The 27,685-nt window shown below is 38.9% G+C and overlaps 1 protein-coding gene across 4 annotated transcripts in view; it reads right to left on the bottom strand.

Moving 5' to 3' along the window:
* Window positions 1–27,685, bottom strand: part of rapgef4a (Rap guanine nucleotide exchange factor 4a) — a 44,375-nt gene that overhangs the window by 1,699 nt on the left and 14,991 nt on the right. For 2 of the 4 annotated variants that reach the window (XM_037789499.1, XM_037789501.1), the window contains 24 exons: window positions 18,562–18,625; window positions 14,318–14,382; window positions 13,207–13,257; window positions 12,983–13,089; window positions 11,631–11,752; window positions 11,329–11,512; window positions 11,148–11,232; window positions 10,399–10,459; window positions 10,231–10,307; window positions 9,973–10,119; window positions 8,370–8,485; window positions 6,413–6,498; window positions 5,975–6,053; window positions 5,723–5,873; window positions 4,628–4,716; window positions 4,456–4,486; window positions 4,282–4,360; window positions 3,045–3,191; window positions 1,431–1,528; window positions 975–1,100; window positions 650–828; window positions 472–562; window positions 347–397; window positions 74–161 (listed from right to left, as the gene is read on the bottom strand). In XM_037789499.1, coding sequence (XP_037645427.1) covers window positions 74–161; window positions 347–397; window positions 472–562; window positions 650–828; window positions 975–1,100; window positions 1,431–1,528; window positions 3,045–3,191; window positions 4,282–4,360; window positions 4,456–4,486; window positions 4,628–4,716; window positions 5,723–5,873; window positions 5,975–6,053; window positions 6,413–6,498; window positions 8,370–8,485; window positions 9,973–10,119; window positions 10,231–10,307; window positions 10,399–10,459; window positions 11,148–11,232; window positions 11,329–11,512; window positions 11,631–11,752; window positions 12,983–13,089; window positions 13,207–13,257; window positions 14,318–14,382; window positions 18,562–18,625 — 2,374 coding nt within the window. Of the gene's footprint in view, window positions 1–73; window positions 162–346; window positions 398–471; window positions 563–649; window positions 829–974; window positions 1,101–1,430; window positions 1,529–3,044; window positions 3,192–4,281; window positions 4,361–4,455; window positions 4,487–4,627; window positions 4,717–5,722; window positions 5,874–5,974; window positions 6,054–6,412; window positions 6,499–8,369; window positions 8,486–9,972; window positions 10,120–10,230; window positions 10,308–10,398; window positions 10,460–11,147; window positions 11,233–11,328; window positions 11,513–11,630; window positions 11,753–12,982; window positions 13,090–13,206; window positions 13,258–14,317; window positions 14,383–18,561; window positions 18,626–26,650; window positions 26,892–27,685 lie in introns of those variants that run through there. The other 2 variants (XM_037789502.1, XM_037789500.1) reach the window with 2 other exon arrangements.

The following is a 27,685-nucleotide window of genomic DNA, read 5'->3' as shown; positions in this document are numbered from 1 at the left end:
ATGTGTCGTACAGGTCAAAATGATGTTGCATTAAAAATAAATGGTCATAAAAAAAACAAAAAACAACTCTGACCTTTGATCAGCAGTGGCATGAAGGGAATGATGGGAGGCTCCAGCTTGGCAACTGTCAGTCGGTACGCCCGGTGGTTCCTGGACGGGTCCTGTGGAAACAATCACACTGTTCTGAGATCTGCCGTCGCCGTGTTAAACACATCCATCACAGGATGATGCTGCTAAACCCATGCTCGACCAGCTGACAGCGCAGGATATGCTGATTTTAGACAGAAAACACTACAACTCAAAGATGGAGACGCTTTGAAGTACAAAATGAGTCGTTTCAACTTACCATCATGTTCTCAAATTCACCATAAAACTTCTTGAATTTACTGGGAAGTTTCTGTGAAAACAGACGACACTAAAGGTTAACTTGCAGTTAGGATAAGAATAATTCTGACGCAGACAAGTACCCACCTCCCAGGTCTGATTCAGTCTGCACACTGCTGGGTTACTCAGGCCCATAATGATAGCAAAGAAGGCGTTCAGATTCCTGTACTCCTTGCAGCTTTGACAGAAAACATGAAAAGGTATTTTAGAGTGATGAATAAACAAAACTGCAAAGAAAGGCAGAATAGAAACCAGGTCCACTTACTGAGCGGCAATCTTGAGGAACTTCTTGAGAAGTTGCACCCTCTTGCTGAGCTGAGAACACAGACACATCTCTGTGATCACCCAAAACTGAATTTCATTAAACCTCCTCAGGAACAGGTCCAGGTTCACTGTGGTTTTCTTCACGTTTTGCCTCCCAAATGTGTGGTAGATGAGCTCAAGCTGTTGGACACCAAAGAAAAACACAAAATAGTGGATCAACTGAGAGTTAACCAAACCAAATTTTCTTTAATTTATACTATAACACTAAAAAAGGTGCACTAGTAATGAATCAGTTCTGCTGATGGCATCTGGTCTCAAAGTCGTACCTCATGAACACAGTGAAACAGCTCCCAGTCATAGGAAGTCATGTGGTACGCCACATCCTTGGAGCTCATCATCTCAAAGCTGGCCAACAGCCCCGTAGAGGAACCTTCCTGCTCGGCTAGAGGGGTCTAGAAAACAAGAAGACAGCCTTTTATATTTGATAATCATGTAATCTACTGTTTCAGGGAATCTTGTTTTGCAATTTGAAAAAGTTATGATGTTGCTAAGACCAAAAGAGGCATACAGTATGTCCTCTTGTGACATGAACATGAAAATATTGGCAAAGAAAAGACAAGACGGCAGTTGAGCTGCTTATAAGAGTAAACACTGCAGTTTGGCTTTACAATGAATACAAAACAATCTGCACATTCACTAGGTTGCTTAAAGGCTAGCTGGATTTTAAAAGCATAAACATTTACACATGAGAAAAGTGTTTACAGCACCAGATATCAACCCACCAAAGAATCCAACTGATCCCTCCGGCAGGCAAACAGACGTCCATTTACACTGAGAGTGGAGAACACTGAAACGTCGTTGGGCTTGAAGATGACTTTCTCTATAGAACAAAAACACAACACACAAGGAGTTAAAAAGATTTAAATTTGTAATTGTCATTTTATGGAAAATGTTGCACACCATCACTTTGATGTAATGTTAGATCCTTCTATAAAAACAACTCCGAAAAACACAAGAAATCATATGAAAAGGACAAAGTGAGGACTCTCTACTGCCTTCTTTAGCCATGCTAACACGGCGTGTAACGGTCTGTCTACCACTTTGGTGCAGATTGAAATATCTAAATAACTAACCCTACTATATGGATTACCAAACCAAAACAATCACGGTTCCCAGACGATGAATCCTACAGACTTTTTCTATAGCGCCACAATGTTTTTTAGTGACGTGCCTCGACAACTATTTGATGTATACCATGAAATTTGGTTCAGACATTGATATTTCCCCTAGGATGAATCATAATAACTTTGGTGATCCCTTCACTTTTCATCTAGCGTCATCATCAAGTCAAACTTTTAAACCTTTTACAAATCCATTTGTACAAATACTTTTTCCACTGGGCTGTTTAGGGGGAGATAGCAGGTCAACAGTATATGTAACATATAGAAGTCATCTGAGTGCGGGGAACCAGAGTATTAACTTGGGATTCAGCTCAGCACTGTGTGTCAAGTTGCTCTTGTCATAAATCATAAATAAAAATATAATTAATCAATTAAAAGAAATTGTAAAAGTGTATAAGGGTTTAGAACATTATGATAGAAGTATATGATGGTCATTCCCATGCTCACTTATGTCTCATAAGTTCAAACTGTATGTGATTATCATAAAGTGGGCATGTCTTTAAAGGGGAGACTTGTGGGTACCCATAAAACCAGTTTTCATTCAGAGGTCAGAGGTCAAGGGACCCCTTTGAAAATCCTCACCTATTTAGCCTCCTTGGTGATACCAGTACCTTCACTCTAGCTCTACAACCTGAGCCTGCTACAGCCTCTGAAAGTTTTTGTTTCTAAAAATACTATGTGGTTGAGGTTGTTGTGAAGTCTCGGACTTTCCCACAGAGGTATTTATGGTATTGGACAACACCTTATACCATTACAATATGATGCTATCTGTCCAACAAGAGCTCTCTCATGCTACATTGTATGTGATTAGTTAGTGGCAGCCTTGGTTTTTCCTTGCAAAGCTAAAATTAATTTGTTAGAGATACAGTATTTGAGCTGTATAATGAGCTCTGTATCTGTTTACTGGCTTTGATAAGGAAAGTGCAAGGTCAGGTGTGGAAGAGTGAGAGCTGCATTAGAGCTTTCTGGCAGAGACAGTGGAACATTACTACAATAAGGAGCAGCCAACAGCCTCATGCTGAACGTCATGAGAAAGACTGAGCTCAGGTTTTTCTCATGCTGCTTTAAAGGCCATTCTTTAGCACCTGCTGTCTGCAAAAGGAAGCTAATTCCTCACTAAATCAGCCGTGGATTCATTAGTATATCAGCCTGCTTGGGCTCTCCCTTGTGCCGCCTCCAATCATTTGATTAACACGTAGCTGCCGCCGCTCTCACCTCCTGCCGAACTGAGGTTGACCAGGAGCAGATCCTCCGCCGACCCCAGCTTGTCGGCCACAGCACCGATGACCTCCCTGACCGAGGCGGCCACAGGGACGCGGATCGTTGTGTAGGTGTGGTCACAGCAGTAGACTTTGAACAGAACTGGAGGCATGAATCAGAGCAAATATGGGACTGTCAGCGACAAGGAAACAAGGAGCGGTAAAGCAGCGCAGGAAAGTTGGAGGCAGTTGGATTAATGCTATAGTTCCACACCTACGGGTCACAAAACAAAAACAAACCATATTTGTAAAAATGTTTCTCTAATCTTTGTGAATCTTGTAAAATCCTCTGCAGTTTTACCTACATGTAAATGAAACAACACACACTGCTTTATTTTAAGAGATCATGAGCCAAACAATTAGGATTTACCAACAAGAACTGACTTGAAATAAGCATATGCAAACATTAAATGTCCATTTGTGTTACTGGGAGTCACTGCAAAAGAGGTAATGACCACCAATGACTCATTTCCTCTTACTCAGAAAGACAAGCCACATTAAATAAGGAAATCCGTTCTGCCAACGAAGGTGTGAGTGTAGTTTTACATAGACATCAGTTAGCAGGTAGAAACCAAACTTAAAGGTACAGTGTGTACGATTTGGCGACATCTAGTGGTGTGGTTGCATAATGCAACCAACTGAGTACCCCTCCGCTCACTCCTCCCTTTCCAAGACTGTGGTAACGTGAGCCGCCGAGTGCAAAATCGTGGTAACGTCGTTCGCCTCGCTCAGAGGCCGTCCGTACCATGATAACACTACTTTAGGAGCAACAGAAGTCAGACGGTGGCTGGCATGAGTGTTGTCAAAAATATATCGATACATATCGTTACTCAATATTTGAAATGGTTTTAATACCCTATTTCTTCAGTATCGATACAGGTAAAAGCTGTGATTTCTGCTCTCTCTACACTGACAAAAATGTAACGCCCTCAATGTTGTTTACATTTTTTCCCGTGGTATCGAAAATGGTATTGAATATCCATATTTTTCAATGTATTGTATCGAAGTTAGAAATTCCAGTATCGTGACAATACTAGCTTGCACTCTGCGGTTTACATTACCGCAGTTTCACAAGCGTGTCTGAGAACAGACAGCAGCGTGCAGCAACAATATACTGTTTATGATCCTTACTCTGAGAAAAAATGTTGTGTCACACACTGATCCAAACATGTGGAGACACATCTGTTACTCACTTTCATCATTACTCTTGATGGGCTGACGTTTCTGAAGCTTCTCATCTCCCATACTGAACTGCCGCAGTAGGACTTTGTGCTGCGACAAAGATTAACAGATTCAGATATTTTCGCACAACACAACAAAATCTACACAACAACTTTAATTTGAAAGGATAAGAGTTGGTATCTGACCCTTTTCTGTGAACCTCTGGCACCTTCAGTGCTATAACGTTAAGAAATATGCAGAAATTAAGCTAAAGTTCTGTATGTTTGTTCATTTACCAATAAAACTTGCCCATTGCTTTTTAATTATGTGCACATACAGACGGCCAGCTTTAGGATTAAGATTCATTCATTCACTTACTTTTGCTTTAGACTTCTCTCCAGTTCTGTGAGTTGATCCCTGAGGGCTGGAATCACTTTGGCATCATTAGATACCGCCATGAGAAACTCCTGAAAAACACGAGAAGCTCTGAATAAAAAGAAGCATTTAGTAAACAAAAATTAACATTCAGGATCTGGAGTCATATCATAGACACAAATCGAAGAACAAACATGTAAATGCAGTCAATATTCATCCCCCGGTCTTATTGCTCAGGGCAGCCAAGAAGAATAAATTAGATAAGCAGTCAGTACAACTGTGCACACATTCTACCATGTTGTAAACGTTTAATAAGAGTCATTCGTATTCTGAATCCCCAAACCAATTTTGAAATAAATTTGTTTTATACCTTGGTCACCATGGGAGAATTCTCTGCTCTGATTGGTTGGCAGGTCTCCATTTATAACAGGACACCTCTGACGCAGGTGTTTGCTTTCGTAAATGAAGGTGCCAGTAGTAAACTCAAGGTAAAGACAGCGACAGTGAGACTTACCTGAGGAGTTTGGAGCCAGTGTTATTTGTGTAACTAACATTTTCTTTTAAAAAAGACACTTAGTTGATCAGAATTTAATTTAATTTGTGTGACAAGTTGATTTGGACGTCCAGATTCACGCAAGATTCTCACAAACGTCCGCTTTGCCTACCTGCATTAATTACAATCATGAAATGATTATTCCATATTTGACCTCCCTAAATGCATTTGTATATACTTTTTACATGATCGTTATTGCATAGTTGTTTTACTTGACGAGTTTTACAAATAGCAAAACGATTAATTCATTTGAAAAAAAGTAAATCCTGAGGGTTTTTAGGTTTTATGTCTCTTCTGACTTAAAGTGGCAGTAGGCAGTATATTTTTGGCATCGTTTGGCAAAATCTCCATAATAACCTCTCAGCCTGGTGTTTTTTTATCCACCCCGACCTCCTCCCTATGTGGCGTTTGTCACTCTTTATACTTCCTGGTTCACGATTACGTGGATTTCATATGAATTGATTTCGCGGGATATATACAAATTACAGTGCATTACTTTTCGTACAAACGGTGTATGAGAACAGCCTGTGTATCTCTATGCTGACCTCTATGAAGGACATAGAGACATCCTCCTCCTGCAGGTTATCTCCGTGTACAGCAGCCCACTGCATCACCAGGCGGATCACCCTGCGCTTGTTGTTGAGTGTGTAGTCCAGCTTCTCCTGCTCAGAGCCCTGCGAGGCCAGGGCATGGTAGGTGCACCGCAGTTAAAGATCAAAACAATGCAAGTAGAGCAGAGTAGGAAGAGGTCAGTTCCACATTTAACAACTTTAGGTAACAGAGTGCTGAAAGGATATTGGGCCATCAACACCGGACAAAGTTGACTGTTTGGGATGAAGACACAGTGCATGAGCACAAAGTCCTCTAAAGCTGAGTCTGTGACAAATCAAAAGAAAGGAAAGGTTACGTTCAAACACCTGCGTACGGGCAGATCAAAGAGCGTCCAGAGCCATCAGGCCTTGATCCTACATGGCGCTGTCTCTGTCACCTCTGCAGACAAATGAAAACCATATGTGTCCAGACTAGCGAGAGTAATTAGATCAGTTCTGTGACGTGTGGCTAATTATAGATGAGAACAAACAGGTCAGTGCAGAGCAGCCGGCAGAGGACAGAGGACAGAAGAGAATAAATACACTGCATAGGAGAAAACCCTTCACAGTGAATGATCATCACACTGATAGATTGTATTAGACGGCACTAATCTGACATGCTGAATGCTGCATGCTGAGCAGTACCTGACTCTGTGAATTGAGAATCCAATCGCATCATTTCGAGGAGGTGCTCCAAAATCTTCTCCGGAGTCCCCGACATTACCTTGTATCTGGAGCAACACAGGATAAAACACACCCTTCACTAATCAAGACACGCTGGCTCTTAATACTCCGTGGCACCTCCACGGCCCTCGACTGATTTGTCTTACTTGAACGCGTGTCTGTGATTGCTTCATTTGATAACAATCCTATTTACAATCACAGGGTTCTTGGCCCGGTTGAAGATTAAGGGGAGTCTGGGCTAAGAGCTGTCAGAGAAGCCAAAATAAAAAATGTAGGGGCATCTTCTCTGTGAAGGAGAATCAACACAATCCAGCCTCGGTTGTTTTCATTACTGGATCACAAGAGGGAGCTGCACAAGAAGACATGTTGTGTCTTCCCCACAGTCTTGACACTCTCATGTGTGAGGAGCCGAGTTGATTATAGGGCGACCCCGAACAAGTAATTGTGACTTGCCAGGCCTTCTTTTTCCCCTAGGAGCTAGGGCCATCATTACCATTAATGTGTCCCTCTGTATTACAGCAGCCGTGGTGCAGTGACAGATGCCTCTATTACGATAACGCTCATCGGCTGCAGTGCACAGGATTGCTCTGTGCTGCCCACATGGTCGGGAAGCATTTTCATCTGCTGGTCACACTGACTGATAGAGTCCAGTATTCACCAGACACTTTCAATGTTTTTAAGGATAAAGCTGGTGATGTTCTATATTTTTATTATTGTCAACAAATCTCGTGAAAAAAACAAAACCAACAATGAACCAACAAAGTATTAAAAGTGTAGCCAAAGATTGAAATATCTTCCACCACCACCATCTCCTCCAGAAACAAAAATAGCCAGTAGTTATTTCTGAGTAAATCCCACATACATAAACGCTGCCATAAAATATCACTTGAGCACCAAATGTGTGTTAATTCACAGCTGAAAATAGTCCCCAACAAATGTACAATTTACTCCTTTTTGAGTAATGTTTAATAAAAACTACGGTGCCTAACTCTTTTAGGAAATTATTCAACCTTTTTTCAAAAGTGAAACCATAAATATGTGACCCGTTTTTTCAACATTAATGTCCTCAGTAGGAATGAATGGCGACATTGTTTGGATCTCTGGGAAGTGAGATCCAAAAACGCACCTTCAATTACTGCTTAACAGCAATGGTGCCACCAAAGAGAACAAAACGGAGATTTTTGAGATTGTAACTTGAGATTTGTTGATAGAAAGAAAAAAGAAGAAAGAAGAAAGACAAAATACTACTACAGTACTATTTGTCCGGACTCGTAGCTTGCTTGTGCAAGCATGAGACGGTTGTGGAGGAAGTGCTTTAAATAGTACAAATTTGGCAAAAATGCATGTGTTTGGGAAGTAGTGAGCATACGAGTGGATAAATGAGACTTGGATTATACTGCAAGAGTTGTGTGGGAGTTTTGTAAATGGATGTTTTGATATAGTTTTGGTGTTGTGAAACCTGGCTTCCATTTACTTCAATTCATCAAGGATTTAATCAGTTTTTGGAATCTCCGTTCACCGAGGAGGCATGACAGGAAAACAAAGTTTACTTCAGGATTTCAAGGTAACACACACAGGATGAGTAATTGATATACAAATGGTCATTTTGTGGGTAAGGTATTCCTTTAAGTCCCCCTATTTAGCATTTATAAGCAGGATATAAAGGTTTTATAAATGGTTCATAACACTATGATGTCTTTAGATGCATATAAAGGGCATTTTTCAGTATTTGTCCACAATTATAACTTCTCCTATGATGATGTCAATCTTTATATCCTGCTTAATAACACTAAATAAGGGAACTTAAATTGTGCCATTTTAACACACACTTGCCAGACAATTATAAGTGAGTACACACACACTGCATTTAAATCTTCACTGTGTAACGTGCAGTGCAGTGGATTGTGGGTAGATTTACTTGTAATGGGAGGTCGAGGCTCCACGGCTGGAGGTTCGACTGCAGCTGAGACTCTTCTCTAACACCAGAACATCCTGACCATGCTCCTTCAGACGCACCGTGTTGGCCTCCACGTCCTTCACACAAATACACACACAGTGCATACACATGAGTTATGCACTTTAATATACAGCATGAGCAATGAACAATGAAACAACTATAATAATGTTTACAACACACTGGACGGTTGTGTGCAGTTTTATCTGAGCCTGTTTCTGTTTTAGTAAATATGAGCTTCCACTACCAACACGTCATAAACTGAACACAACGTTTACACCATCACACAATCATCTCAACACTGCAGAGAGGTTTTACTCCTCTCTGCTCTCTGAATCAGAGCTAGTCGTCATTTTCCCCGCTGCAGAGACAGCGGCATGACGCTGGGCTCTGGTCACTGAGCAGAGTGGATTAGTTGGCTTGTCTGGTGTTTAGTCAGCACACAACCTCGCTAACCGCAGCAAGCAGGAGGCTTAAACTAAGTTCCTGACCATGCAGTGATGCCAAATAATATTTTGTGAGTCTTAACACAGTCTAAGGTGGTGATTGTTACTTCATAAGCATGTGAGTATATTTAATATAGAGATAAAAATAAACCAAGTTATCATTTTAAACACAATTTATGAGTAGTCCAGACCTGTCGTAGTAGTCATGTGGAATTAGCCTGCTGTTATCCAAACCTAAGGTTTCACTAATATATTGTATATTTCATTACTTTGAAGCAATTTTGAGTTTAAAAATCCTATATAAATTACATTTCATAATTATGTTGTCATTTTCCTGTTTGACTCTGCAATTCAAATTATAATATAATTCTAAATGTGTTCATATAGGCTAATGATATCATCATTCATTTAGATTTGCCATTGATGCTATTGTATGTCACTACAATATCAATATGAACACCTCAAACTGCAAAACAACTTAAATCGCACACTAATTCACTAATAAAGGTTCATTTATCTCTGTATATAATAAGGTCAAAGGGGGAGTGTAACCAGGCGCGTCATGGCTGACACAGGTGGCATTCATCATGTTTACGCGGGTTATTTGCACACTTATCTGAAGTTAGCAGTGTTTGCTGAATCTAACGTGGCACACTTGTACGAGCCCACGGTACGAAAATAAGTAAGAGAAAGTTAAGATAAGATTACAAAAATGTTCTTGCATGAGGCCCATTGTTCCTAGATGTCTACTTCCTTTATAAACAGACCTGCTGGAGCATCACATTCATTCACATCCCGGTTCATACTGTCAAATCTCTGCTGCTTTATTTCAGCCTGAACAGGAAATTCATGACTCCCAGATGGAAGTTTTCCACACAACAAGTTTGCATCCACAGCTAATTAACCCCAGATCTGCCTTTAATCTCTAGCTTGAAGTAACACAAGTCATTACCAACATATTTCATATTTAGATGACTAAGCTAATGGGGTGCAGAGGGCTGGAGTACCATCTCAAAGGATACATTAAATGACTTTTATGGCTGCATTGCTGAGGTTTTGCCAACAGAGGGCAATAGAGCTTTTTCAAATGTTACTGTAAAAGATTTTAAACAGAAGCTCACACTCAAAATCCTGTTGAAGTCCTCCTTGTCAACCCTCAGGAAGTGACAGTTGTCCTCTCGCAGGACAATGGAAGCAGCACGGGGGGCGTCATTGACGAGAGCGAGCTTTCCAAAGTCGTCTCCCTCATGAAGAGTGCAAACAACACCCTGCGGCGACACAGCGTACTGATCAGTTACTGACTAAATGAATCAATCAGAGCAACATAATCATGTTTTTGTTTATAGAAACTGTGTGATCTCATCTGGAGAAATACCTACTTTTCCATAGATGACAACGTTGACTGAGCCCTTCAAAATAATGTACCATGATGTGCCCTCCTCCCCCTGACTGAACACTGAGGGAGAAACAAAACAAAGAAAAGCTTTGGTAATCTGGTATACCCTAATCTGGGATTTGTTGGATTAATTCTGACTAGCATTCCTTACACACTGTTCCTGCCTTTGCATGAGACTCAAAGATCAGCACTCCTGCCAGTTCTCTCTTTACCTGCAGAGGAGACAGATTTATAGCTCAGGAAGATCAATAATAACACAAATTAATTTTACTTACTCATAACAGGGAGCAACCAGAAAGAGTACAACCATCCAAAGTAAAACAGATTTTCCTAAAATTGAATCGGAGCTAAAAATCTATTAAAAAAAGGCATGCAGTTTTCAGAAATTCTCACATAACTTGTTTTTCAATTTGAGTGAAACCCAGCAGCAATGCAAATTAATGATTTTACTTGCAGAATATGTTAATAAATATGTGATAATCAGTACTGAGGCACCCGATTCAACTGTTATCAGGCCATTAAATAGGCGTTATCAGTCACTATAAGCACCATAGATGTGGGTAATTAGGGGCCTACTATGCCTACTACATTTTAAAAGTGAAAGCGAAACTTAAAAGCAACACAAAACTGACTGAAACATTACTTTTTTAACACAAACAAGTGTAGCGGGTCCCTACTGACCCACATCTATGGGGCTTATAACCACCGATAATGCCTATTTAACGGCCTGATAACAGTCTAATCGTGCAGTTTGCATGCTTGCATCTTGTCCTTCTCTCTGCTCTTAAATGTCTGAGGAACTGAGCATGTTTTTACTGCCACAAGAGACAGAAAGAAGCATTTTTAAGGTCTGCACAGTGACAACAGGGTTCATAAGGTCACATAAGACACAGAACTGACCGTGGTGGATAGGTGAGATAAGGCCTTAATATGGAGCAGCTCCTCATAAATGATCTCCAAATCATCAGCTATTCTTTCAGACGGACTGAAAAACAGGAAATATGTTAAGGAAGTCGTAACACCATCACACTGATTCACTTTAGTTGATATTGATTTAGAGATTATTGCTTTATAGCCGTACTGTTTCCTCAGAATCATCCTCATGTGGGCGTCGGGTCCAATCTGCGAGAGGAGGAGCAGGGTGTCCTGCAGCTCCTCTTGACTCTCCCTCCTCTCCTCCTCCCCCGGTAGAGGAGCGTCCTCCTGCTCGTCATCCAGGAAGCGGTAGAAAAGGTACTTGTCCTGGAAGCTCAGCTCCTGGTCCACTGCGTCACAACAACACAGACACAGACACAGACACAGACAGCAGGGTTCGCATTTATTTAGAAATCACTGCTTCGCACGTACATGTGGTGCAGACACAGACGTCACACAGAGTCTCACCATGGTTGAGAACACCTTCTTCCAGCAGCACCTGCCACATGCCCACAGCCTGAATACGAGAGTGGACGCATGAACTCTGCTGCATTTGCCAGTCAACCAGCTCTGTCCCCACACAGCACTGACTATAGGAAAGACAGGAATGGACTATATAAGATCTTATACAAGGCTGAGCAGTTATGTAATATGTTTTGTCTGATTTTAGTCATTGTTTCTGTTGTTTTACTAAACTGTTAACAGGGCGTTGCCATAAAAGAGCCTGCACGTTCAGACAGGGAGTTAAATAAGATAAATAAATATCAAGGTGTTACATTTTATTGTGTTTTACATTTTTTACTACTTGAGAATTGATCAAAAATTATCAAAAATCCCTAAAAAATCCCACATTAAAGGGGAGTCTCTTGAGTACCCATAGAACCCATTTTCATTCAGATATCTTGAGGTCAGAGGTCAAGGGACCCCTTTGAAAATGGCCATGCCAGTTTTTGCTCGCCAAAATTTAGCATAACTTTGGAGTGTTATTTAGCCTTCTCCGCGACAGACTAGTATGACATGGTTGGTACCAATTGATTCCTTAGGTTTTATAGTTTCATATGATACCAGTATCTTCATGCTAGCTTTAAAACTGAAACTAGTGGCGTTAAAACAAATTTGCGTTAATGCATTATCGCGTTAACTTTGACAGCCCTAATATATACTGTATATATATATATACATACACATATCATATTTGTGTTGCTTTCATGTGTGTGAATTAACTGTTTATGTGTTTTTGCTTGCCGCACATTGCCCCTTGAGAGATGAATATAGTAGTAGCTTTTGTTAAAGGAACAATGCGTAGTATTTAGGGGGATCTAATGGCAGAAATGTAATATAATATTAATAAGTATGTTTTCTTTAGTGTATTATCACCTGAAAATAAGAATCATTGTGTTTTTGTTACCTTAGAATGAGTCGTTTATATCTACATACAGAGCGGGTCCACTTCACAGAGCATGCCGCCATGTTTCTACAGTAGCCCTGAACAAACCAAACACTGGCTCTAGATAGGGACATTCACGTTTTCACGTTGGATACCGTATTTCTCCTAAACACTCGGCACACGGGAGAAGTTTCAGTTGGTAGATGCCGCCAGATCCTACACACTGCACCTTTATATAATATCTTTTAGGACGTGTATTGCCTTTATTAGAGCAGCTGGAGAATGACAGGAAATGAGTGAGAAAGCAGGGCTGACACTCAGCAAAGGGCCGGGTCCGGGTGAACAAGAGGTCGCCCCCATATATAGTATTTTGAATCAAATTGAATTGAATGATGCATCTTCCACAAATATTAATATTAAGATGCCAACTAACCTGTACGTCTTCAAATGGTACTTCCTGTCTCTGATCATGTGTGGCGCCCTGGAGAGGATGGCGTTACGGATAATCTTCCCCGCCCGCAGTATCTTCTCAGAGGGGACCTGCACAGAAGAACTCCAGTTAAATCTCAGCACAGTAGAGTCCTACTGAGTACCTGAGTGCCACACAAACAGGTAATGATTGGTCCCCAGATACAGAAGGTTGGTTGAGTTTACTACCTGAGAAATGCATTTAAGGTGGGATTTGGCTGGACTTTCAATGAATGACTTCTGCAAAATAAAAATGAAACAAAATATAAGAGGAATTGAAATAATACACATCATGGATGACAATGAAACTGAGGCTCAACTTCACAGAAATCGGGTGAAATTAAAGGTTTGTTGTTGCAGGAAACAACAATCCAGTAATTGGCAATAAAAGACATCAGGGAAACAACAACATGTCAGACAAGTCCAGTGTTTTTCCCTCTCACAGGATGTCTTCCTCTCTGCTACTGTATGACTCACAGCTGACAATAGCTGTCAACTTTAATTGAACTTATGGCTTTCTTTATTGCTTCTCGGTTAAAATAATAATCTGTTATCAGACTCTTGACTGACGCATTCAATTGCTTAAATGGGACACAGATAGTGTGAATTACTGTATGGGAATGTTTTGTTTTTTTCCCCACTGGGGCCATGGGGTGGGCTGCGGGGCTGTGACATTTAAAGTGCATTCAGCATGCTTCAGAGAGCAGCGTAACACGTGCATTTATGTGACGGCTTTAAAGTTCATTACTTATTTACAAGAAAATGAGTCCACTCAGCACCCAAAGAAGCTGGGCTTTTTATACGTAATATTTATAAATGTTAACATAAATTAGAGCTGTTTGTTACATAAAAAGCTATTTTTAAATAACAGAACAATCATGTTGTGATTAAACTGTATGTAGGAACAAAGCACAGGGCACCATAAATCTGCTGTAGTGCCACGTTATCAACCCGGTGGTCAGGAAACAGCAACAGGAGAAAGGTGGGACAGGAACTGTTATGGATGGAGACAAAACCTCCAGTCATCTTGTTTATATTTAGACCAACTTTTAAACAAACTTCACATTCCACGCTCTTTTCCATCCTCCGTTGGAGAGGCGAGTAACGGTAAAGGATGCCGTTACGTCAGACGAGATAGAAGCACAGAGTGAGTTATAACCTGGAGGTTTAAGAGCCAAACTGTTCGCTTACAGTAACTCTGCTAGACAGGAACAAGGTCAATAAACCAGCATCATCTCACCCTCTCAGCCTCTCTCTATAGTAAATCATATAAATAATTCATGTGTGTCAGGTAAACTACCTTATTCTGATGTTTGGAGACTGAAACAAATGAATTGTTGCTTATGTTCTCTTTGTCCGGCATTCCTGGTGGAAAAAAACAGAGAGTATAACGTGACGTAGGATCTTTGACAAACAGAGATCACTGAGAAGTGTGTCCTATTCTCTAACTATACCCAGAGGAAATGTACAGTACAGAGCCCCTGCAGGTCTGTGTAAAGCACGCTTTAATCCCTAAAAGGGATTTAAAAGTAACTAAATACAGAACAATAAAATACTGTACATATAAACATATTTAGCATTTAAAACAAGACTTTAAAACAATGAAATAGATACAAAATACCATAAATGACCTTGAGAGTACAAAATACTATACAATCTTTATACTATGCTTAATGTGCATTTTGCATATTCCTAGAAAAGTTGTTGTTGTTGTGAAAATTGTCCTCTTATATTACTTCAGATAAGTTATTTCTGGTTTAAATGTCAGATCATCATATTGTATTTTATTCCTCTTAATTGATGTTTTTCTTTTGCTTTCCCAATCTAAAAAAAATCCATTTATTTATTTATTATCTTTATCAATGGCCAATTTAATCTAATTTCTATCTCCTTTAAATGACTATCCTATTTTAGTTTTCAATTATTGTTCTGACATTATAAATAATTTAGGCTTCTATGCACTTACCTTTGGGAGAAAGTTGCCTTTCTTAACAAATCTATACTGAAAGATTTGTTCTAATTTACATTTCTCCTTAAAGGGATAGTTCAGGTGTTTTGAAGTGGGGTTGTATGAGGTACTTATCCATAGTCAGTGGATTACCTACAGTAGATGTACTGTCTATGAATCCAAACTAGTTACACAATAACACAAGCAAACTAACCGATTGAGGCAGCAGTAGACCAGCAACCCCCGTGTTCTGCGAGGTAAAAATTAAATTTTTTCAATGGAGTCTGGTGGCTTTGGTGAGAGCATAGATAACAGCTTCAGTTCCCCATTGGAAATATACTGTATAACTGTCTGACGGCAAGGTAAACCGGTGAAAATATTCTAAATATAGCGTATACTTAAACTGATATCGATTTTTTTTAGGTGAGCCTTTCTTTTAGGAGGCTAAAATATGTTTTGCTGCTGGCCCCGTTCACAGCAGTACATTGCTTTGCTTCCGTGTGGTAACTCCTGTCTGTTTCTCCAAGCTGGGGGCGTTATGACCGTCATATAGGTAATATACTGATTATGGACTATAAACTATTGATGAACATGGACTATTTATATAAATAAAAATGCTATTAGACTTTATTACTCTGTTGATTACTGTACATGAGCAAGTGTTGTAAAAAAAAAAAAAGGAAATCAATGAGGAAATGTGACAGTCCTGCAGAGGGTTTTTTAGGGTGCGTTTATTTCTCAGTGTTAGTAGCTGTAAGTATGTACAGTTCCCCTCCAGGACAAATAGCATAATCAGTCAGAGCTACAGTACTCAGTCACAACTGTATCTGCAGGCAAAAACTCAGCTATTCTTAGACGTGCTTTTCGGACCGCTGATACGACAAAAAACAGATAAAGAATCCACAAAATACATAGAAAGTGGAACAAAGTTAGAAGTGGAACATTGTGCTCCTGGCTACACATCCAGGATAAAACTCGAGCATCTGTATGACTTTGTTCACAGAGCTCTCTGTAATTCCTGTCTACTTTAAAATCCTGGTTCTTTCTATAAATGTTCTTTGCTGTAAAGAGTTTTCTATTGTTACCTTCATGTTGCATAATAAAGTGTCAGCGTTTAGAGCACCTAACCACTGGGCAAACACTGTCCAGGGAAAATAATGATGGAAAAGTTAGCAAAAATACAAATGTAAAAAAAATGGGTCAACTGCCAGATTGATTATCAGGGGTTTTTTTAGTACAAAGACCAACACTGTCAGCAATAATGTTGCTGGTAAAAAAAAAAAGTTTGCTTACATCAGCAACATTTGTGTGCAGTGAAGTAAAAACCAACTAAGTACAATCTTTCCCTAACCTTAAACAATAGTTTTAATTTCCTAAATTTAACTAAATTACTCATTTGAATCAAAGTTTTAATGGTCCTTTTAGAAAGCAATGACAAAAAACTAGGGCTGTCAAAGTTAACATGATAATAACGCGTTAACTTAACGCCACTTATTTGTTTAACGCATTAATGCAACTTGCGATTTTTAGATTGTAGGCTCAGTTTTAAAACTAGAAGATACTGGCATCATATGAAACTAGAAAACCTAAGGAATCCATTTGTACCAACCATGTCATACTAGCTTGTCGTGAAGGAGGTTAAATAACACTCCAAACTTGCTCTAAATTTTTTGGCAACAATGACATATCATCACTTTTTAAGTCCTTCCTTGTTAGAAAACAGTTGCTTATTTACACATCCAGCAGTTATGGAGCAACATGGTTTGGAGTCGTGTTTCTGTCCAGTTGTTGAATCTAAGTCCAATATTCCCTCTCTATTTGCTCTGGTTTTGGTCTCCACCAACTCCTGAGGGAAATATCTGGCTCTTTACCGGCTAAATGCTCCACTATGTTCACCAGTTGTGTCTGTTTGGTGCTGAAGGTTATCACATTGTTTTTCACATTATCATTTAATACATTGTTATTATAAAAATATTTATCATAGCAACTTTAAAGAAGAGTTTCATTTTAGTGTCTGTCATCTTCTTATACACTCTTGGGCTGCATTTCTATTTACAGAATCAGTGCTTGTTTATTGATTTGTTTATTTAGAAGTTAACAAAGCCATCCATCATTTTATTTGTGATGCTGCCTTGCTGGTCCGCGTGACATCACGCCACTCATTCAGGTGTAACATCAGTCCAATAACAGTGTACAGTATACATGTGAGAGATGTTACAAAAATATAAAATTGAATTTGTTGATAAAAGATCAGATCTAGATTGAGTATGAGAGCAAAGTGTTTTGTTTTATTGAACAATACTGGAAAAGCAAGTGTGCTTTAAAAAGTGCTCAGGTAAAGTGGTAACTAAGTACTGAATGCATGACTGAATGAAACAATGCTGACTCTAAAAGCTCCACCTGTTTGCACCAAAGTGCTGTAAAAGCATCCAGCGTTGTTGTAACTAAGAAAAACTATTTAAAATATGTTTAATTCATTTTCCACTACAGTTACAGAACCACTAAGCTACTGTGGATGAACTGTACAGGAGAGTGCATCAGCCTCCAGCTGCTTGATGCTGATGTGATTTCTGTCTTAGTGTATTCATGCATATAGAGTACATGCTGTAAATCCCCTTAGTACTGTACTGTATACTGCAAAAAATACTCAAGAGCCCTGCTCTTACAGTGCTGCTCCACAGCACGTAACAGTGATGGATACTACAGCAGACACATGAACTTATAAAAGCATCCCAAAAGGCTACTGTAGTCAATCAAATCCTCTTTGTTTGGAACATAAACCAGAGAAACATTTTCTTTATAAACTTTTTTAAAAATACATTACAACATACAGTGAGCGAGCTGCCAGTAAACCTACAGACTCTCTGGATTTTCTCACTGCTGTTCATCATTTTTATGGTTCATGACTGTGAAGCACGTTAAGTGCTCTGTTTGAGCTCAACAAAAGTCAATATTGAGTTAAATTGCAATAAAAAAAACAAATAAAAGTTTCAGCCAAAAAGTTTCACAATGCAAGAGGAAGGACAGTAATGGAGTTAGGCAAACAAAAGTATTATTACATATTGTACAAAATAAGATGATCTATATTATATTAAAGATTGTGAAATCTTATTATACAAACAAAATCAAAGAGTTACTTCTGGGAATATTTGTAAAGTAAAGTGACGCCATTTACTGTAAACAGTGTTCTTCATCTTGATAAATTCCTACATTGAAGACAATCTCCATACAAACCTTCAAATACATTTAATTCACTTTATAATTTCATCACTTCAGTTAGGTTTTATTCCTTATCTGTACCTTTAAATCTTGAGAAACTAACATGAAAGCAGCTGAAAGGAACCCAAAAGCACTGTTGTTCCTGTTTCTGATGATGTAACGCTGTCACTGAGCATCCCACCAAACCGTGTGCACCAACTGCAACATTTGAACATTTGGGAGCGCCTCGCTGTGATATATTTTACAGTCAAATGTTCAGATAATGCTTTCAAATCTTCCACGGCCCGTACTGCGTGAAGGTTGCGACAAATGTATGAATAAAATGTGTGATTGCTGCTGAGCCTAAACCACTCAGAAATGTAAGCAGCTATACTTACTGTCACCGCTTTCCATCACACCATAGGGTGGGGCGAGCAGTCCAGCCATGCACTGATGATATTTCTATGAAAATAAAGAAAATACAAGAACAAATCAGTTAAGAAATTATACATTTTACAGAAATGTGTGATTCAGTAGTGATAGGATTGCAGCACATTATGCATCAATAAGAGGACTGTAGCATAATTGGGTAAAGAAACCATTGTCCTTGTGTCTCATCACTTTATCAACTTGGCCATGGGAGGCCAAGGTAATGTCCCATGGCCAAGTGTGTGAGGTAACGTGCTGCAGCTCCACAGCTGACATTCACAGCTGGTAATTCAGATAAATACTATAGATCTTGCCTTTTTCATTAAACTGCTCACACACAGCTCAACAGGGCAGGATCAGCATCAGTGAAGATGTACTCCAAAACAATCAATATAACAATGTAAAAATGATCAGCAAAATGTATTTTAAGTCTCAAAAGTACTCGTTCTGCAGTAGAATATGACCCCCGCCAGTTTATTAGGTACACCAAACTAATGCAGTCTAATACAATAGTGCTGCAGTAAATCCTACCTTCATGAGAGAGGTGTTCTTGTTATTTAGTCTACTCACATTGATATAAATGGGGTGGACAAAATAATAGAAACACCTGTCAGTTCTGACTGATTGACTAGTTGTGTCAGTCAGCAGCGACTTTGTGCTCCTCTTATTGCAGGGGTGTCCAAACTACGGCCCGTGGGCCAACTGCGGCCCGCGGTCCATTTTTAATTGGCCTGCAGCAAATTCAAAAAATATAATGTATTATGGCCCACACATGAAACTAGCAGTTGTGAAAACTGTCAACATAATTCGAGCACGAGGGCTCCACCACAGAGAATTTCAAGCTTTCCTATCTGATGTTGATGCTGAATACGGGGACCTACTCTATCATTCTGATGTGCGCTGGCTCAGTCGCAGAATTCAGTCAGCGCTTCCAAGATTTTTCTGTCATTGAGAAAGAAATCAAGCTGTTCTCGACTCCCTTCCTGATGGATGCAGAGGAAGTGAAAGAGAGTCTGCAATTAGAACTTATCAAAATGCAGTGTGATGATTCTCTGAAGAATCAGCATCAGCTTCTCTCCCTACCCGACTTCTACCGTAGCTTGGAAAAGGCCAAGTTTCCTCTGATGTGACGCCACGCAAAACGAATGATGAGTCTGTTCGGCTCAACATACATACAGTATGTGAGCAAACATTTTCTCTGTTAACTCTGAACAAAATGAGACTGAGAACCAAAATGACCGACAGCCATCTCTGTGATGTCCTTCGCATCTCAACCGCCGAACTTACTCCTGACCTGCCAGTCATCCTTCAGTCCAAAGCGCAGCATCACTGCTCCCACTAAGTGCAGCGCTGTTCCCATTATAGGTGAGTTAAAATATATTACACAGTATTCATGTGTTCACAAGCCCAATTACTTAATAAATTCAGTCAATTAAAGTTGATTACATTTTATAACAAATGCTAGTTGATTTGTTAACAACCCCAATAACTTATTTGCATAACTAGCTTAAATATACCCATCCCCTTGTCCCCTTATTGTCCCCCTGTATACAGGGCTGTGAAGGGGGATCACCATCCTGACTAAGAAGCAATCTCAGGCTGCTGTTTGGAGAATGAGCTGCCAACCCTTTTTGTAACAAAATAAATGAAAATCCATTAATGGAAAGTTGTGATTTAGGATGTTTTTTTTCTTTAAGCATATTCAAATATCAAGCATAATTTACCTCATTTGATTAATTTTGTTAAATTTAATACACTAGAGGTGAAGTGATTTTTCTCACATTGCTTATATTTCTGTACTTATATTGCTCAGATTCTGCACTTGTTATGGCTGATGTTTATTACTAATCTTTTATCTCACTCGTACCTTATTTATTCCTTGTAAATATGTGTGGAGTCTTTAACGTAATGCATCATTTGAAGTTGACGCAACTGCAATTTTGTTATGCTTGCATAATGACAATGAAGTTCTTGATTGCTGATTTTATAACAAACCACAAACTGCATCCTCCAAAATGATCTTACAATTGAATCAGCATCTCTCTGAAACAGTTTCAGTAAAAACTGAACATCATAAAGGCAGGATTTATTTAAAGAAAATAGTAAGTTGTTGTTTTTTCTTAGGCAGTGGTCTAAGTGATCCAAGATTATTGAACTGAATTGTCCCTGGTTTGATTCTGGCTGGGAATAAATGTCAATAAATGTTGTTATTTCCCTTGCTGTATTCCAACATTTCCTGTCTCTGCCTCTCATTAATGTGCTGTCTCATAAAGGCAAAGCACCCCCACCCCTCAAAAAACCATCAACATTACGTGTCTCCAGGCTTGAGGACAAAGAAAAAGGTCAATGAGAGTTTGGGGTGTTTGTTGATATTTCGTCTCCATTCAGCCTAACATGCAAATATAAGTAGGGTTCAATGAACACAAAGAAAAGTCATTATTATACTTATTGTAAAAACTGTAATACAGCTTGGTCCCAACATCGTTGGTGTACATTTGACACTTGAAGAATATTAAATATAACTTCTTTTGCTCAATTCTAAATCTCAGTTTTCTAGTCCTCTGTTATTTGCTTGTTTCGATTAGTCGTGAAGTACTTACTCCTTAATGTTGTGTAAGATGAGCAGAGAGCCGCAGAGCAAACAGCGCATGACAATATAAATGAACATGCCTTTTACAGTACCATCACTGTGCCCTGCAGCATCACAGATGTTATGTAATGAACATCATGCTGCATCCATGCACTCTTATAAATGTCATGTCTTTCGTCACACTGGTGTACAAAGACGTCAACCCAACTGTAGAAAATGAGCCATAAAAAAATATATTGCCTTACACACTAGCATTGATGGCCCCTTTAAAAAGCTGGGTTCAGCATACATCAGCTAATAAAATATCTTAACATATTTGGAATATGCAAACAGAGGTTGTCCATTTAATTATTAGTATGTAATAAGGCTTTCTATTCTGCTTTGGATGCTTTTTCTCTTACAGAAGGTACTCAATCTGATATCTGATTTTTAAACAATTTGTCAAGTAGACTGATCCAGATTCAAGATTAAACTGCAGTACAAGGCCAACAAAAACTGATTATGTGCCGAAGCAGTCGATAAAAAGCTGATTGAGGACCACTTAGTGACCGACCAGCTCTCTCTACCTTCCTATCATCTGGTCAGAGGAGACCGAACCAACGCTACAACTATAGAGCCATTTGTTCCTTGATGTGTAATGTACTCTCAGAGGTCATGTTGTAAATTCAATTCTACCCCCTGAAGTCAGTTAATCACTTTAGTAACCCTTTAGGGGCACACAGCTTTTTCCCTCAATTAAGAAGCAGTTTAGAAACGTCTCAGGTTTTAAACCACGAATGAGGATTGACTTGCTGCTCATTAAGACACTAAAAGATATTGATTAATGTCAACTAACGCCACACTCAGGTTATTAAAATGTCTCGTTTTGTGGAGGGGATTTTGTACACCTGCAAACAACAGATTTAAATATTCTATCTGTGTATATCTTTGTTGACAATTAAAGGATTTAGGATTAGGGAGGTGCACTTAAACTGAGCAGCACATGAACAAATGAACTCAACCCCTCTGAGCCAATAAAGCCGGGCTCCCAGAGGAGTTGAGTCCAGTACGCAGGGCGGGGGTGTTGTTTTAGAGGAGGTTTAGGATTATTGTCAGGTGTGTAGAAAGCACTCAGTTTCTATTGTGTTAGTAATGATGTCTCTGACTCTAATGACACACAATGCATTTGTTTCTTTTACAACCTCAAACCATTAAGTCACTGACTTTTCAATTGTTATTTTATTTTTTATTTTGTCGACAAACACATTAAATCAACAACAATTTTGATCATCGATTCATCCTTTAAGTAATTTTTTAAGATGTCATTGTGGTCCTTACGGGGATGGAGTTTTTCCCTGAACTTTCTGAGATTTTACAGACTAAATGTTTAATCGATAAATTGAGAAAATAAATCAGCAGATTAGAAAAAAATAATCAGAATGATAATAAATTGCAGTCCTGCTCTTGTCTGTCCATATTCTTGTCTTTGTTTGTGCTCTGTGAAGCACTCTTTGTAACTGTTGTTTTGCTAATTTCTATAAAAAAGTTGATTATTATGATTATGATGCTCTTGGAGACTTGTGACCGGGAGATTTTTGCGGGTCAAAATTTGCCAAAATCGGCAAAATCGGATAGGGTTTGATTTGGCCCGCCAGATGTTTGAAACGAAAAATAAATAAATAAATATGAATAAAAAATTATAATATATGCTCTATAAGTATGTTCTTTGCGCAAGAAGTCAGTTTGGCAAGAGTGAGGTGGGGAAAAAATGAAGAGGTAGAGACAGAGGCACACGGACAAAAGGAATTTCAATGTGAACTTGGGATCGTAGCACCGTTTTGCATCTTAACAATACAATACAATAGGTGTTTGCTTTTGGCCCGTGGCCCACCATTAACTTTCTGTTTGGCCCCCCAAGGGAAAAAGTTTAGGCACCCCTGCTTTAAATGAATCCATTTAATCCCGGAAGATTATTAAAGCATTAAATCATTTCACACTTCAAGTAGAGAGATTTAAAGTACAGATATACTAGAATTGTGACAAAATGTTATAATAAATACAAAAAAAGGCCCAACTTAAAGATTTATAAGCTTTGTTTATAAAGAACTAAATGTGTCGCAAATTCAAATATTCATGACAACACTTCATGTCACAATAAAACAACCATTGGCTTTGATTTGTGCAGTAGTCTCTGACTTTATAACCATAATACCAACAGAGATGTCCGTATTGTCTCCAGTAGTAGAGGAAAGGCTTTTTAAAATCACTAAGTTGTTAACTACGCATCAGCATTTACTGACAAATGGCCAGTCAATAGTCATGAGGCACAAACAAGCTCCACTGGGACTCTCAGACAGCTCTGAATACAATGTCCTTTTTGTATTAGCAGTACAAATGTTTCTGACCACACACACTGTGTGAAGCACGGTTACACCTTTAGGCGTGTTCGACCGGGTCAAATAATCCGTCAGGATCTGACATCCAGGCAGCAAGCACAATGGTGTAGTCAGACAGCTTATAGCGTCAGCCTTTTACGAATTATTGTGTTATTTCTATAAACTGATTCCATCACATTAGAGGAGATTGTGATCTGTTTTTTGAAGCGGATTTACTCCACAACAAACACTTCCACAATAAGACGGAGTTTAAATCCAACCTTTTGACAAATTTCAACCTGACATAAAATTCATCACGAACAGACAGCAGAATCATCAACATATATTTTCCTCATTTGGAGTAGAGGTTTCTGCCAAGTTGGAGAACTAAAAAATCTTTTAAGCTCTTTAGCAGCTCACATAGCTCAAAGAATATGAGAGTTAAGCAAGAATATTTGTACATAAAAAAATATCTTGAAACGAAGATACAACAACAACAACAACAGAATTATGTTTAATGTGATCAACCATAAGCAAGTGCACAAGCTCTCTTAATGTTTTAGGAGCTACAGTATTACAAATGTACTTATTTTTCAGAGTGGATTCACAGCACAGCAACACACAAGAAACTGTATTTGACCTCAGTGTGATGCCACAGATGACAGAATCAAACCTTTTCATTTACCAGAGTTATGTATCTCCATGTTTATAACATATTCAATTTCAGCTTTTTCTAACTAATTTATGTCACTTGTGGTTATTTGGCTGTCAACAGAAACACTGTTTTGTAGTTTGCGAACCATAAAAGGGTTAAGAAGAAGAGGGTTTGTCATTTTTCTAAAGTTCAGATGTTTCACAGTGGACGGAGGTCTTTACAAAAGCAACCTGAGGATGTTTGTGTGGATGTATGTTGTTGTCACATGTAAACAGCTGTTAAAAGGTTACCTGGCTGGTGTGGACCATAGACTGTATATAAGAAGTGGACGTAGTTATCATGACGTCACTCATTGGTTGGTGGACTGTCGTTTTGAAGCCTTGAGTTCGGTATTTTGGCCGTCGCCATGTTGTTGTTTTTTCAAAATGACTAAAGAGGGTGGAGCTAAGTACAACCAAACACTGAATAAGATATTTCTGAGCGACCAAAATGTTACAATTAACTTTCATGAACTGAAAACACACTGTGAAAGGGTTAAAGTTCTAAGACAAAAACAGAAATTCCCAGACCGGACAACGCCGTGGTAGCGACCTGTCAATCACAAGGTGGCCACGCCCTAAAGCACACCCTGCTTTATGGTCTATTTGACTCTAAATGGGACCATAATTTACTAAATGAACATCATGCTGTACTGAAGAAGACTTGAAACTAGCGATTGAGACCATAAACTCATGTTTACAATGTTTACTGAGGTAATAAATCAAGTGAGAAGTAGGGTCATTTTCTCATAGACTTCAATACAATCTGACTTCTTTTTGCAACCAGAGGAGTCGCCCCCTGCTGGCTGTTAGAAAGAATGCAAGTTTAAGGCACTTCTGTATTGGCTTCACCTTTCAGTAATAAATATTTCAGCTATATTTCCAAGAAACCAAATTTTTATCCTTCAGTTTGAGTATGACAAATGGCTCTAAATACAGTACCCAACAACAACAGCATGACCAGCCAAACACGTGAGTCAGAGCTGTGGCAAATTCAGAATAATTATAATCAGTAACAAGTCATTGCACCGTAGTTAAAATGAGCTAAATTCATCCATTATTGACCCAGATTCCAGAGGTGTATTGACTTAAAAAGCTGAATGTATTTACATGGTTCTAATGTCTAATTTTTAAATTTAGCCCATCATTTTAAACTTGGTGACGGGATGTTTGATACTTTGGAGTCTTGGTTGTCTTGTACCTTTAATTTTTTTTATCAAAGATCCAGATTTTTATTGTGGTTTCTCATTTTAAATAACGATGACTCAAACAGAAAAATGTAAGTGCTAAATGCAGTACCTGTGAGGGTTTCTGTACATAGTTTGTCATTGTTTGTGTTGTTAATTGATTTCTAATAATATATATACAGTATACTTACATTTGCATAAAGCAAGCATATTTGCATAAAGCAAGCATATACTCCCATGTTGATAAGTACTTTAAGTAAGTTAAATACTTGACAAATCTCCCTTTAGGGTACATTTTGAACAGATAAAAAATGTGAGATTCATTTGCGATTAATCACGATTAACCGGTGGACAATCATGCAATTAATCACAGTTAAATATTTTAATCGATTGACAGCCCTAACTAGAAGTGATATTTTCTGAAACATAGGATGTTCAAACTGTTTGAAGTAGTAATAATTGATGTACTTGACTTATAATCAGGTAAATGTAGCGTATACAGATATCTCACAGTCATTTGAGCGTATCTGTTCTCCTTTACAGCAGCATGAGAGCTCTTACATATCCTTTAACCCCACCTTCTACTAATACTGTTTATTTTTTCCCTTACACAACTTGTGTATAAAAACAGTGTAAAGATTGTCACCATGGAGTGAGTCCATATCTCTATATGATACATGTGGTTGCTATGCTTTAAAGAGTCCACAGATAAGTTTAGTCTTATCATCAGTGAAGATATTAACCAAGTCATCTCAGTGCAGTTCAAGCTCCTCCTCTGTCTTTCATGCTTGAACACATTATTGCATTGTGAGCATCAATGTGCATGAATGCACCGCTGTATTTTGAATAATTCACCCCAGATTACATAACCTACAAAGTGCAAACTGTTCTCAAAGCAGGCACTGATTATTCTCAACTCCGACAGGAACACTTCAGGCCACTTGAGGGAAACAATTGGGAGGAAAACCCCTCCCAAGAGTTTCACTTCTCTTCTGCTCTGTTAGATTTCCCCCAAAAAACAGAAACAGTTAGAATGTAAATTCTACATTTTCATACTTTTAGTAGGAAAATGCTGAATTTTACTTCTGACTTTTGAATTGCAAATTCTGAATTTCCAGATAGTTCTGCAACAATTCTGCACAAATGTCTATCCAGCATCACTTTCCTCATATATTACACAGAGTTTCTCATGCAACAAATGCATTACATTGTTGAAAAGTTTGGCAAAGATTACCTAAAGATGCTACCAGCGTCCCATGCAGCCTATTATTGTTGTTAATGACTGGAAGATCCTCCACACCCTCTTAATCCAGGGGTTAACAAACACTCCAAGCATGTAAATCCAGTTTTAAGAGTCACATTGAGCGTGGTCCAGCATGATCCAGCATCTCCGTCACCGCAGCCTGCACGCCACTCAGAGCAGAGCCGACTGTGTCAGCCCAGCAGAACGCCAGTCAGCCGCTGACTTCTTCTGAGCAGCAGTTGCTAGGTGATTACTCAACTCCAGTCACTGAGCACACAGGAGAGCATGCTGTGTGTGTGTATGTGTGTCTCTCTCTCTCTCTCTCTCTCTCTCTCTCTGTCTCTCTCTCTCTCTATATCTATCTATCACAAGGCTTAGCTAATCTTCACACATAATACAGAGTACTTGCTCATTTTCAGCTTCACAAAGGAAGATTTAAAGCAAAGTCTCGCAGGATGTGAAGACCAATAATCAGAAATATCAAAAGGAATATTGAAAAAATTTCTTTCATCAACTCAGGGAGACATTTTTCCTACTGGCAGAATTGAATTAAACGTGTGAATTCTCCTTTGTGCATCCAATCCAACTCTAAAATGTCCAGACAGTACCATCCAGTATCCTGTTCCTATCACTGGGCTCCTTCCTCTCAAGGACACAGACCAGATGGCGTCTTATCTTTGACCTTGTTACGTATCAAATCCACAAGACAGCTGCATTGAACTCCCCAAGAAGTTAATCACACCATCAAGAGCTTATATTATGTTTGCCTCCCCAACATTACGTTTTATATTTTACGTATATAGCAGTGTTTCCCAAACTTTTTTTTCTGGGGACCCACTTTTTTAAAAAATGACAAACCATTGCGATGAAAAAAAACATCTCAATAGGCCTAATCTATAAATAGTGAGAAAAGCGAATTTGTGCGTAAATAAACAGTCTTGACCATTTTTACTGCCATTTCCATATCACCTTATATTATCTTGAATAGGTAAACCAGCCATGTCGAAGAGATACACGTTTGATAAA

The sequence above is a fragment of the Sebastes umbrosus genome, chromosome 13 (assembly GCF_015220745.1).
Source record: "Sebastes umbrosus isolate fSebUmb1 chromosome 13, fSebUmb1.pri, whole genome shotgun sequence".
NCBI classification, from domain to species: domain Eukaryota; kingdom Metazoa; phylum Chordata; class Actinopteri; order Perciformes; family Sebastidae; genus Sebastes; species Sebastes umbrosus.
Note: the sequence above shows the minus strand (reverse complement) of the source record. Positions and strands in the feature narration are given on the sequence as shown.